At 40.1% G+C, this 13914-nt stretch overlaps 1 protein-coding gene across 3 annotated transcripts in view; it reads left to right on the forward strand.

Moving 5' to 3' along the window:
* The window catches only part of RAB28 (RAB28, member RAS oncogene family), a 127533-nt gene extending 119288 nt beyond the window's left edge, over positions 1-8245 (forward strand). For 2 of the 3 annotated variants that reach the window (XM_003411274.4, XM_023549731.2), the window contains exon 7: positions 7296-8245. In XM_003411274.4, the coding sequence (XP_003411322.1) occupies positions 7296-7388 (93 nt within the window). In that variant the 3' untranslated portion in view covers positions 7389-8245. Of the gene's footprint in view, positions 1-5963; positions 6059-7295 lie in introns of all 3 variants that reach the window. The other variant, XM_003411275.4, reaches the window with a different exon arrangement.
* The last annotated feature ends 5669 nt before the right edge of the window (positions 8246-13914 follow it).

Raw genomic sequence — 13914 nt, forward strand, 5'->3', positions numbered from 1 at the left:
CAGACCAGCGCCTGATCTCTAAAATCTACATGATTCTGTCAAAACTCAACCACAAAAAGACAAACAACCCAATCAAGAAGTGGGCAAAGGATATGAACACACATTTCACTAAAGAAGATATTCAGGCAGCCAACAGATACATGAGAAAATGCTCTCGATCATTAGTCATTAGAGAAATGCAAATTAAAACTACGATGAGATTCCATCTGACACCAACTAGACTGGCATTAATTCAAAAATCACAAAATAATAAATGTTGGAGAGGCTGCGGAGAGACTGGAACTCTCATACACTGCTGGTGGGATTGTAAAATGGTACAACCACTGTGGAAATCCATCTGGCGTTATCTTAAACAGGTAGAAATAGAACTACCATACAAACCAGAAATCCCACTCCTCGGAATATACCCTAAAAATACAAGACCCTTCACACAAACAGATATATGCACACCCATGTTTATTGCAGCTCTGTTTACAATAGCAAAAAGCTGGAAGCAACCAAGATGTCCATCAACGGACGAATGGGTAAATAAATTGTGGTATATTCACACAATGGAATACTACGCATCCATAAAGAACAGTGACGAATCTCTGAAACATTTCATAACATGGAGGAATCTGGAAGGCATTATGCTGAGCGAAATGAGTCAGTTGCAAAAGGACAAATATTGTATAAGACCACTATTATAAGATCTTGAGGAATAGAAAAAACGGAAAAGAACACATACTTTTGTGGTTACAAAGGGGGGAGGGAGGGAGGGAGGGAGGGAGAGGGCTTTTTATTGATCAATCTGTAGATGGGAACTGCTTTGGGTGAAGGGAAAGACAACACTCAAAACAAGGAAGGTCAGCCTAATTGGACAGGATTAAAAGTAAAGAGGTTTCCGAGATAAAATGAAAGCTTCAAAGGATAGCGAAGCAGGGGCTGGGGTCTGGGGAACTTGGTTTGAGAGGACTTCTAAATCAATGGGCAAAACAATTCTATTATGAAAACACTCTGCATCCCACTTTGAATTGTGGCACCTGGGGTCCTAAATGCCAACAAGCAGCCATCTAAAATACATTAATTGGTCTCAACCCACCGGGAGCAAAGGCAAAGGAAGAACACCAAGGTCACACGACAACTAAGAACCCAAGAGACAGAAAGGGCCACTTGAACCAGAGACCTACAATATCCTGAGACCAGAAGAACAAGTTGGTGCCCGGCCACAATCGATGTCTGCCCTGTCAGGGAGCACAAGAGACAACTCCTGAGGGAGCAGGAGACCAATGGGATACAGACCCCAAATTCTCATTAAAAGACCACACCTAATGGTATGATTCCGACTAGAGGAATCCCAGAGACAATGCTCCCCAGAACTTCTGATGGCACAGGACAGGAACCAACCCCGAAGACAAATCATCAGGCATGAAAAGGACTGGTCAGTGGGGGGGAGAGAGATACTGATGAAGAGCGAGCTAATTAAATCAGGTGGACACGGGAGAGTGTGTTGGCAACTCTTGACTGGAGGGGGGATGGGAAGATAGAGAGAGAGGGAAGAAGGTAAAATTGGCACGAAATGAGAGACTGTAAGGGCTGACTCAATAGGGGGAGAGCAAGTGGGAGAAGGGAGTAAGATGTATGTAAACCTACATGTGACAGACTGATTGGAATGGTAAATGTTCACTTGAAGCTTAATAAAAATTTAAAAAAAAAAAAAAAAGGCAAGGAAGTTCAGGTAACCTGTATACTGCCTGCTTTCTGTGGCTTTTGTGTCATTTTGAAAGATTCCTGAAGTGATTTGAGGTAATGTTTAAAAGTACTTAATATTATTTTATAAAGGAGCTAAACTCACCAGTCACATGGAAATTGATGCTGTAATAATTTAGTTTGTGACATAAATATTGTACTTTTGCACAAACAATGCCCCCCGTGCATTGTTTTCCTCAGTGTTATATGTGTGAGCATATTATTTACATGGGCACGTTATTTATGAAAAAATATGGTATTTATAATGAGGGCTTAGTTTTAGTTCCGTTTACTGATTATTTAAAGAGATCCTGCCATTTTAGTTCTAACATAGATTGTTCCTGTTCAGCAGCACCTTTTGCAGGCTTTGCAAGGAAGAAAAGGAGAAAGAGGGAGAAAAGAAAGTGAGTGCAATTCATTAGTACAGGAAACATTTTTGAGGGTGTACTTTTTGCAGGGACCACACTGGAATCTGGAGATACAGAAATGAATTAGATAAAGTCCCTGTCCTCAAGAGCTTGCAGGATATCTGGGGTAGACAACTATTTAAACACTTCAGTTTACTAGAAATGCATTTTTCACAATTCCCAGTTTAATTAGTAGTTTCATTTGCATCATGTATCTAGCCTCCTCTCTTTCCCCGTAACTATTTCTAAGATAGTGTAAAAATTGGAAATAGTAGTAAGTATTCTAGTTTCCCAGATTGTTCTTTTTTTTTTTTTAAACAAAGTAGTCAGACTTTTAGGGGGAAAATAAATTTCAACTGCTATTCTCTAGGAAGGCCAGCATTCAGCTCTGTATTACTCATTAGATAATCTAAGGAGAAAATACATAGTCCTGAGTCTTATCTCTTTCAGTCTGAATCATAACAAGGATGTAGGTTTCATCATATTTACTTGGTATTAAGAGGTCTTAATATATTTTAATCCTTAAAATTTTCACTTGCAAATTAACAAGTTATGAAGTTCAGTTTGGTTTGAACTAGGTATGCATTAGGTTCTTTTTGTTTTCTTAGTATTTTCATACTGTATATGAAAGTGTCTACCATAGGGCCTGACATACCGTAGGCGTACTCACCATTTGAATTGAATCTTTATTAGCACATAACCGTACAACATAGGCACCCGTTTAACACCCTGTTCCTAGGGACTCTCTCTGTCTTTTGGCTTTATCTGAATATCGATCAATATTCAATACTGTAGCCCTTAAGAATTTAGATACCTGGATGTTAATCTCTTTATCATTTTCTCTAATATGTTTACAAAGACTGCACTGGTATTCCTTTCTGACACTAAATACCACTTGTCTTCCTTTGCAGAGTGTATGCTTTATGCATACCACTCTAACCCTCAAATATTGAACATTGCTTAATGGATGTCCATATCACATCCCATTTTGTTTTTTTTTTCCTACTCACCTTTTAAATTTATTTCTCGTATAATTTCAAAACCAGACGGGACCTTAAAGATCATGTAGATAAACCCTGCATTTCATAGATAAGGAGAGTGTGAAGACCGAAGAAATAAAATAACTTGCCCAATGTTATAAATCTTCTTTGCAGCATATAATGGCCTGTTATAAGGGAAAAGAAGACAAGCAGCTTTTTTTTTTTTTTAAAGCTCCTAGTCGGAATTGACTCGACAGCAGTAGGTTGGGTTTTTTTAGTATTTGCAAAGTACCATGCTTTATAACATGGATATAACATGCTATATCTATGCTTTAAATGGTAATCTGTAATCTGTAATCTTGCAGCACTTTGGATATTGATCATTTAAAAAAAAAAATGTTGATTCTGATTCATAGCAACCCAATATGACAGAGTAGAACTGTCCCATAGGGTTTCCAAGGAGCAGCTGGTGGATTCAAACTGCTGACCTTTTGGTTAGCAGGCGAGCTCTTAACCACTTTGCCACCAGGGCTCCATATATCAATCAGAGTATTCTTTAACGGTTTACACATCTATTTTCCTTTGTAGACTCTTATGCATCTTAGAAACAGAGTTCATGCATTATTTCTATAAATGTCTTCAATACGTAGAATAGTGCTTGGCTTTGAATGAGTAATAGTGACACGTGTTTTAGCCTTTAAAGTATATTTGCTGCATATATTGGGAATGACAAACTATGGCTTTTGCAGTGATAAATATGTTACTACAGTCTGAATTAAGGTACAGTTGCAGAATTGATCAAATTTATCTTTAATGTTTTCCAGAGAGTCTATGCTTCTTACGCCTCTTTACCCCAGTCCCTAGGTTGTTTTCTTGCTTTCCCTCTGGATAGCTACCACTTTCATTACCAGTACTCACTCGCAATTGCTCTTTGACGAAATAAACGTTAAGCCAGTGTTCAACCACACGACTCCTTTCCTCTTGGGGCCACCTCATTATTTTCACTTCATTGACTAATAGCAGTGCACTTTTTGGCTCCAAAAATAAAAGTTGGCATTTTGTCGGTAACATTTTCTATGAAAACATCAAAAGTGACTCATAAACAAGCTGACTACTGTGAAACCACCTACCATGAAGTTTATGGCACATGTTTTTCTGCTCATAGAAAGCAAAGTTTTGAATCTCCAGAGCCTTGGTTATGGCGTCCAGTTCAGGGACATTGGCCAAAGCCTTTGTCAAACAGTCAGGGCCCACAAGAAAGATGCTGCCTTGTTAGCTCTTCATTAATTTGATGAAAATAAATGATGACAATCCAAGTCATTTGTGTTAGTCAGTACTTTGACCAGAATGTCTTGACCACAGGTCAGTAACCTGGTTGTGTTTATAGGATAGGATTTAAACCAACATTTTGAGGGATTAATGAGTTGCTTACTGATTATAAAAAACCGCTTTTCTTTGTTGTAATCCAAGGTTTGGCATGAAACAATTAGGTTTGAGGAGGTCACATAATAGTGTTCAGCGTTGCACTGACGTACCCCCCTCATACCTCGTTTGGCAGCTGGTAATGCTTCTTTTGATAGCATCAGGCTGAGTGCCTCGTAAATCATGAGCCTTGTCCAGGAGTTAATGCTACTTGCTAGAGAACTTAAGCAGAGTCCACCCAAGGCTAATACGTTCACGTAAGTTAGCATCCTGCTCATTTACTATCAATTGTTTTTCTAATCTTTATTTAAAGGTGTTATCACAGACAGCACCCCATTTTAAAATGTCTTTCTGTATGTGTTAATAAATTAATAGATGCTCTCATAAAGGAGGGCTTTCTGAAATGATGAGATGTGTGAAACCTTATGGTAAGTGAGGATCATTTCAAGCCTAAAAAATCTGGGGAGGATGTTATCTCTATCATACATATGTGTCATAGGTGGTCTTTGTATCCTAAGAATTATAGCAATAAAGAAATAACAAAGTAATTTTGAGTCTTTCTTTAGCAAAACTCTTAGATATTTGAAAGAAACAGCTGTTATACTTAAGCTTTGTATTCAGTGAATTTTTTTAAAAAATGGACAGACAACTGCATCTTGACCTTGTTTATTTCTATATGGAATTTAGAAGTATGGAGGTTAGGGCAGAGAGGATGGGAGTTAACACCAAAAGGAAGTCTTTGACAAGTAATAAATATTATTAAACTTAAAAATTGTAAATGGCATATGGCTTTCTCTGATTTCTGCATTGCTCCCCCACCTTCAAAGAGAATTAATTATTCCTTCTTCTGTGTTCCTACAGCATAAGTCCCCTAGTAAAGCACTTATCTTGTGTGACATTTAGTTGTGTATATGTTTTTCTCCCCATTAAGTCCACAGCAACTTGTGAGCAGATCCTGTGGAATTCACCCATGCGTTCCCAGTATAATGTGACCGGCACATAGTGGACCCTCAGTAATGTTTGTCAAAGGAAGTGGAATTAATACACTTATTACATTTTAGCATAGAAAAGCCCCATAATCCTTCAGAGTCCTCTGAATTACTGTGCTCTATGTATGGTATGTGTAATTGTGGTATCAAAAATAGAACTCACAATTTGTCAGGAGGTCCAGTGGGCATATCTGTTTCAATAATTGAATAGAATTATAGAAAAGAATGTTTCTTGGTTCCTTTTCTTGCCTTTTGTATGCATACATTCTGCTGTTTCTTTTGTGGCATGCTTAAATTTATGTTAATTTTTTTCTTTTTCTGCTTTAGTGGTCCCTTCTATTTTCAACCATTGAACATACTTTCCATTTTGTCTCTTTCTTTCCTGTTTTTTTGTGTTCTTCCTTTTTCATCTTGCTTATGTTGCACGGAATTGACAGCGTATTGTCAGGGCAGAAATAGTGAAGTACCCGGAAGAAGATAATCAACATTCCAGTTCTGCTCAGAGTAAAGTCTGTTCAGTGCAGTAGTGCAGGTATTAATGGATAAATTACTACAATTTGGGGAGGAGGATGGGGAGAAATAGTGAATGGTATCTTGTTCTTTATTCCTTATGAACAGGGAAGTTGAAATGATTATTACACATTCCTGAGAATTAATATTCCATAAGTACTATTTTAGGACTTTAAAAAATTGGTTCTTTGCCAGGAGACTTATGAATTAAACAAGAAATTGGGAACAAATTAAATAACTGTTCAGTTACTTTTAAACATTTTTGTCTTTATGGTTGTGTTTATTATATGTGTAGTGAAGTGGAGAATTGAAGTAGCTATGTCATTTTTCATTTCTTGCCGTTTTTCCTGAAATATCCTGGTAACTGTAAGAATATTTTACAGATTTTTTTTTAATTGTTCTTTTTTGTCTGCTTGTGTATGCAGACTTAGTAAAGAGTTGAAAACAGAAAAAGGCGTATTTTAGTTTAAAATATTACTCAGAGATTAGGGCATATCGCTAAATTCATCTTTTAAGATACTCCTTGAAATGTGGTTAGAGGGAAGGAGGGAAGAGTTCAAAGTGTCTTTTGGTTTAAATAATTTTAAAAGTATGATGTGATTTTCTAAACTTGTCATTTTTGCCATATTTTGTTACAGTCATCATTCATAGCCCAATAACTAGCTATTTAGAAGCAAGCTAGGGGTTCGGGAGGAAAGTTTTAAAAATTGGGTTGTTCGAAACATTTCTGCTTTATATGTGAGTCTTCTTTGACAATTATACCTCTTCTTACTAACTCACAAACTGTTGTAAATGTTCTAAAAAATTAGGTAATGGCTTATGGTAATATTAATAACTAATGACTTTTACTTGGAAATGATGAGGCAATGCACTTATCTACAAATTAAAATATGTGTGATAATTCATTTTAATTCTTTTGCTTTAAATTATAACCAGAGTTTACTTTTTCATATTGACTTGTCACTTTTTATGAGATTTGTGATAACCTGAAGTTAATGTCATGCAGTCTGCGGAGACTTAACAAGTCAGTTACCACTGCTTCCTTAAACAAACAAACAAACAAACAAACCAAAAACAAGAAAGACCCAACTCTACATTAGTTTGTTCTGGCTGATTCTTTTACTATCAGCTCCTGCTTCATTTATGATGTCTGTCTTCAGGAGTTCACCAAAGTTCATAAAAAATAAAAATATACTTTAAGGAGCTGTTTCTAAATGTTCTGATAATCCTGATAATAACTCTGTTTTCTTTTATGACAGAGGGTGGTAAAGGCAGATATTGTAAACTACAACCAGGAACCGATGTCAAGAACCGTTAACCCTCCTAGAAGCTCTATGTGTGCAGTTCAGTAAGAGCAGTTGCCCTTCGTATTGATAGCTCTGGCTGCCCTTCACCTCGGTGCGGGACTTCTAGGAAGTTTTTTTTATCAGTGACCATCTCTGTAGTTCAGTTAACACTTTCCTCTCAGCTTGCTTCATCAGCAAGTGTTGCCTCCCAGCCCCAGGCAGCCCTTCGGACTGGAAAGAATTCAACTCGGGACCACACACTTTGAATTCCAAATGGAAAGCCTATTCTCTGGAGTTTGACTGCTTCAGTGAAAAAGAATGAAGTTGGTTCTCTTTATGTCCAAACTTTTTTTTGGCCTTGATGTAAATTGTTCAACCACATATGAAAACTATCCAAGTCTTGATTATCCAGCCAGGTATATTGCCACAGCAGTTTCCTTCTCTTATCTGAACTCATACATGGCAAAGTATACTTCAGAGTGCAAACATTTAAGCAAGTCATATATTTTATCTACAGATACTTAAGAAGACATTCTTTTGCTATCTATTGTGAGTGAAAACATATAAAGCTGTATCTAACTGAAAATGCTTGAAATAAAGCCGTAATAGAAATATTTTTTTCATTTTTTAAAAAAAGACCCTAAACTGTTTATACTTTAGTAGCTTGTAACTCACAAAGTAGTGAGTATTTGATATTGTATTTTTTATTACTGTATCATGGTCATTATGTATTCTGTGATACTCAGGTTAGACGGTTTTATGCATTTTGATAAATGTTCAGCTGATGCTCCAGGTGGGATTTCTCCTGCAGACTGCCTACAAATACTTCCAGGATGAGTTAGGACAGATTGCTGGATCATCGTGGATCAGACTGGACCTGACGTGCAGATGTTTCTCTCCCACAAATAAATTTATTGAAATTACTTTTTTTAGAACTTTCTTTCAGCCATCTACCTTTTAGTTACAGAAGGACAAAGCCTATTTGGATACAAAGTTAATGATTCTGTGAAGTTTAATATGCAGGCAGTCACTTAGAGTTGTTAGGCTATTTTTTTGAACAGATTAAAATCCAGATTTCATAGCCTGCCATTTTTAAGGGGCTCCATTTTAGCTGCATTCTGCCTATGTCTTTCCTCTTGTAACAATTTAGTAGCCTCTTAAACCTTCCAAGGTGATAAGCCCTTCAAAGTGGTTCAGTTTATCCTTCCTTTCAGCATATCACTAACATGCCTACAGTGTGCTTGGGCCTTTAGGAGAATATAAAGTTGAGTGAACGAGATCTCTGCCCTCAAGGACCTGACAGTCTCGTGGGAGAGGTATTTGTGTTGCTGCTATTTTAAAACCATGACTGATTGATGCCTACTATTAAGTTTTTGGAAACCCTGGTGGCGTAACGGTTAAGAGCTACAGCTGCTAACTAAAAGGTGGTCAGCAGTTCGAATCCACCAGGCCCTCCTTGGAAACTCTGTAGGGCAGTTCTACTCTGTCCTGTAGGATCGCTGTGAGTCAGCAATGGGTTTGATATTTTTGGTTTATTAAATTTTTGCCCAAGGTTTTACATCCTATAAGGGGTGAGGCCAGGCTCTTTTGGTCATTGTATATTGTTTTTCCATCTGTGTGAAAACTTGAGTATTTTCGAAGGTTTTATCCCCCCCCGCCCCCCCGCAATACAATTGCTGCAGGACTAGAAGGTATGATTTAACACATATATGTGATTGTATCAACTAAGCGCTATGGGCACTGAGGAGCAAAGAGAATTGTAAAAGATCTGTGGTCAGGCCAAAATACTTCAGCTGTGTGTTACCAAAGTTAGAGCACTGAATGGGACTGAGCTGGGGCTGGGGGCCAAGCTGGACACAAGGGCAAGGATGGCCTTCGTAGGCTGTCGCATGATGCTGTTTTATTTTTTCACCAGTCTATGAGTAGGGTATCATTGTCCCCATTTTACATATGAGGAAATGGAATCTGAGAGTAAGTGATTACACAGTTACTCCTCATGTAAGTTGTAGAGCCAGAATCCACACCAAATGTTTCTGAGATTAAATGGAGTAGGCTGGGTACAGATTCTGTACCACCTTCCATATGAGACAATCACACAACTGACCACCTTTCTGGAGGTTCAACAGACATGGGTTGAAGTTGTTCATTGGAGAAGCAGTGATGGACCAGTTCTGGTCCATCCACCAAGAGGGGGGTGGTGGTCAGGTTGCCCTCTGATTACTGAGTTGAGGACAGAAATTGCACTCCCTGCCTATGGTCTCATTGGTTTCCTGCCTCTCCCAGCTAAGCTTAACCAGCCATTCAGAGCCTTTGGGCCCCAGGGAAGCCGGCACAGCGAACATGCAAAACAGTATGGCCAATGCAGATTGCTGAATTCCATATTACAATTTGCCCCATACCTCAGGTTTTATTTTTGAAACAAAAAAGTATTCATGCTTATTTTACTTTGACTGTTACCTCTCCTGTCTACAGTTTTTAATTTTAAAAATTACAAGTCTTTCCATCTAGTTTACGCACTTTGTCTCCTGAAGACACATGCTATAAAGTTTCAAACACATTGTGGTCACTTTTGCTGCTTACTGAACTTTTGAAAAACACAAAAGTTCTCAACCAGAACTGGTCATTGGACTCTGCCTTCCAAGTGCACCCTCTATTATGTGTGGCAAACCGCTCTGGAGTGGTTTTTGGAGTGCTCCAAAGAACTCCTGTGACTGCTTTATTATTCCAGGAGGAGGTAAGCCAGGGCCCTTTAAAGTCGATCACTAAAACAATGTGATTTAGCATAATAATTTGTGTGGCATTTAAAAATAGAACTTTCTGGCTGTAACCCGTGTTACTGATTGCTGTAATGTTGGACATCTGAAAAACAGTTGCAAGAGTCAAGGGAAACCGAGATGCAGACATCGAGCATTATGGTGGATGCCTGTCAGTTGCCTCCCAGCATCCATTTCGCCACTTCTCCCAACAAGAACAACACATTCCCTGAGTTCCTGATGGAGCCTTCTCCATTTTCATCCACTTATGGCCCTTGGTGTTGATTCTCAGTGACTTAAACTGATCAATACCTTAATCCCTGCCCTGGCCTCAGTGACTGGCTCAGAAAGGAGTGGATAACTCCATCAGTGTGCTAAGGAGACATTTGTTGAGGTTTCCAAAAAAGAAAAGAAAAAAGCTTCCCTCCCTGAAACCAAAAAAAAAAAAAAAAAAGACCAAATCTGTTGCCATCAAGTTGATTCTGACTCATAGTGACCCTATAGGACAGAGTAGAACTGCCCCATAGGGTTCCCAAGGAGCGACTTGTGGATTTGAACTGCTGACCTTCTGGTTATCAGCCATATCACTTAACCACTGTACCACCAGGGCTCCGTCCCTGAAGTTTCCAGAAAATAGCCTTTCCCCACTGAATTTGAATGAGAAAGTGTATAACTCTGAGCCATCCTTAGGGCACGAAGAGAGAGCCTGCCCGAGTACGGAGCTGACATCAAGGAAGCGGAGGTGAAAAGTGAAAGTGCACAAGTCCCTGTCACTGTGTTTGAGCCCTGGATTAAGCCATGTCTTCTGTTTTGTTTATTTGTTCATGTTGTTACTTCTTACATTTATTTGCTCATATTGTTACTTCTTACATAAGCATCTATCACGTACCTGGGCCTCTGCTTGGTACCAAAGGTGGAGATGGACATGATCTGTGCTTTGTCCTCAGACTCTTAGCCTAGGCACATGCGCAACTAATCAAGTTATAATCAGACTGCTAAACGCTTCAGTACCATCACTGTACAGTATAGGAAGGTGTGGCTTAGCAGCAAGTGTGAAAACAGGAAACTCAAGGTCAAGAGTATAACACAATTGCCCTTAAAAGCTAATGTGATCTTCGGCTAAGTTAACAGAAAAAGAGTTTCTGCCCTGAGTTGGTTAGATCAGTGCTGACCAAACTTGAGTGTGACTCAGCAGAACCGGGGGGTGGTGGTGAGGCAAGCTCTCAAGTGACGCTAACCTGTAGATCATACTTTTGAACTGCAAGGGATTAAAGCAAGCTTGCAGCATTTTTCTCCTTATAGGGACCCACCCCTCTGTAAGAAGATAAGAGGACTCGTTCTGATTATGGTGAGGCAATTGAATGTCAAGTGAAACGGTTGAACAAGGGCCGTATGCTTGAAATGGAAAAGAGAAGGCCTTAGGATCCGATGGCAGTCTTCAAATAGGTGAAGGGTAATGCTCTAGACAAAGATCACACTTTCGTACTATAGCACCCTGAAGTAGGACGGGTAGGTAGTCGCATTAGGAAGATTTCGCTCCAGCCTATGACAGAACTTTGCAAACGTCTGCTGCCCGAAGATGGAAAGGATTGCTTTATAAGGCGTTGTGCCGTGCAGCAGGGTTGAAAACTCATACGCCCTCGGGGCTAGGTAGGTAAATAAATGAATAAAAAGCAGTTAAGAGTATAAGACCAGAGGGAGCGGTGGTGACTGGTAATGTGGAGAGCATACGCCCTGTTTAAAGCTGTTGCAATCCAGTTTTGAAAATGTTATATTGACCAGATAAAACTTCTCTATGGACAGAGCCACTGCTAGCACAGATGGAAACTTTGTGCCAATTGGAAAAAGGTGTTCCTTTCTCAAGTAACTTCCCTCTTTTAGAAGACATATTGGTTTGGTTAGAACAAGGCAGTTACTGTCCTCTTCTGGAAGATAGAGCTGGAAGATAAATCGCAACACCTGTGATGCGAAGGGCGGCCCTATTGCAGTGAATTTAGCTCTTTGGTGGCCAGATTGCAACCCTTGTGACTGTAAACCTTAGTTTCCAGATGTAAAACTGATGAAGTTGTACTTTGGAAATTCTTTGTCACCCTTTTTCAGAGAGGAAAGCCATGGTGTTTAGGCCAGGCCCTAGGGGTATGAGGTACATAGACACAGCATCTGTCTTCAGGGAGCTCCAGGCTAAAGGAGGCAGCAGGCAAGTTAGCAAGGATGTTCTAGGTAACAGGAGAGAATCCGTCGTGGTGAACGGTGTGCAGGGTGCTGGGCAGCGGTGAGGGATGGTGATCAGAACAGGCCTGATAGGAGAAGTAAGGTTTGCGCTGACAGCCCCGAGTAAGATACTTCCTCCTCCAGCGCCCTCCTGCCTGGGAAAAGAGCCCTTCAGTAGGGTTGGGTCTTTTGGGTTGAACTCAGAACTGGGCACATGCCATTCTGTCTGGCCCTTCATTGTATCTGTTTTCCACACTGGAGAACTAGAAAGGAGAGGAAAGGCAGACTATTTGTTTTTCAAGTCCTGCTTCCAAGTCGTACTGAGTGTTCCTAGGCCTCCCAGATTGCAGGTTGTGTAGGCTCAGGGCTGGAGGAGGGGATGGAGGGAGGCGAATATCATTGGCACTGCCGTCTTCTAGCCTATTTAGCACCTTCATCTAAGCCTTCTGACTCAGCTCTCTCAATCCTCAGTTAACCAGGAATCCACAGGTTGTACATGATGTGATTCCTAGACACTGTGTCTCTTAGTCCCCTTCTTTTCCACTACCGCTGCCCTCATCGCCTTGTGCCTGGATTGCTCCAGCAGCCTGCTTCCTTCAGAGACCTCCACAACCTGTGGCATGCATAGCTGTGAGCATGAACTTGACCCATGGGTTTGAATGAAGTCATATTCTTGTTCAAAACCCTTCAGTGGCTCCATACAGCCTTTTCCATCAAAGGAAAATGGATTCCTCAGTCTGACATTCAGAATCCCCTGACAAGTTCCCTACCCTTCCCTATAAGACATCTATTCATCTTCAACTCTGGTGACTACATTATTCCAGCAAGCGGTCCCTAACCTGTGCGTTTTATGGGGATTTCCTCTAGGGAAAGAGGATCCGGAAGAAGGAAGTTAGAAAATCTGCCTTCTTCTCCTGGCTCAAAAATCAGTTGGTGTAAGACTGGGCAAACTATTTAACCTTTCTGGGCTATTTCCTCATCTGCAAGAGCAGAGGATTGGACCAGAACAGGGAACTGGGCCCATTTATTGAGTGCAGTGAGTAACATGTGCTCTTTCGTTCTTACCATGGCATATTATTGGCTCAGTGCAGGTACCCTGAGCTCTTTGTGAACATTTTCTCATTGATGTATGTGGTAGCTAGCCTCCAAGATGACTCCCAACATGTCCTGGTATTCACACCCCTGTGGCATCCTTCTCACATTGAATCAAAGCTCACTGGCATGACCAGTGGAATACTAGACGTGATCGTATGTGATTTCAAGGCTAGGTCATAAAAGGCACTGCAACTTCCACCTTCGTCCCTCGAGACACTCCTTCTGTCAGAAATCAGACCCATGCTGTGAAGACACTCAGCAACATTATGGAGAAACCCATCTAGAGAAGACACCCCAGCAACAGTCAGCACCGACTTGCCAGCCCTTTGATTCAGCCAACCTGGAAGCAAATTGAAACCCCGGTCAAGCCTTTGGATGACTGCAGCTCCCACGTTTCATCCGACTGCAATCTCAAAAGACCCTGAACTAGAAGTGACCAATCTAAAAAAAATAAATAAGTAAATCTAGGTGCTCCCAAATTCCTGATCCACAGAAATTATGAAAGAGAAAAAATCGTTATAGTTGTTAAAACA

This window comes from Loxodonta africana, chromosome 5, assembly GCF_030014295.1.
Source record: "Loxodonta africana isolate mLoxAfr1 chromosome 5, mLoxAfr1.hap2, whole genome shotgun sequence".
NCBI classification, from domain to species: Eukaryota; Metazoa; Chordata; class Mammalia; order Proboscidea; family Elephantidae; genus Loxodonta; species Loxodonta africana.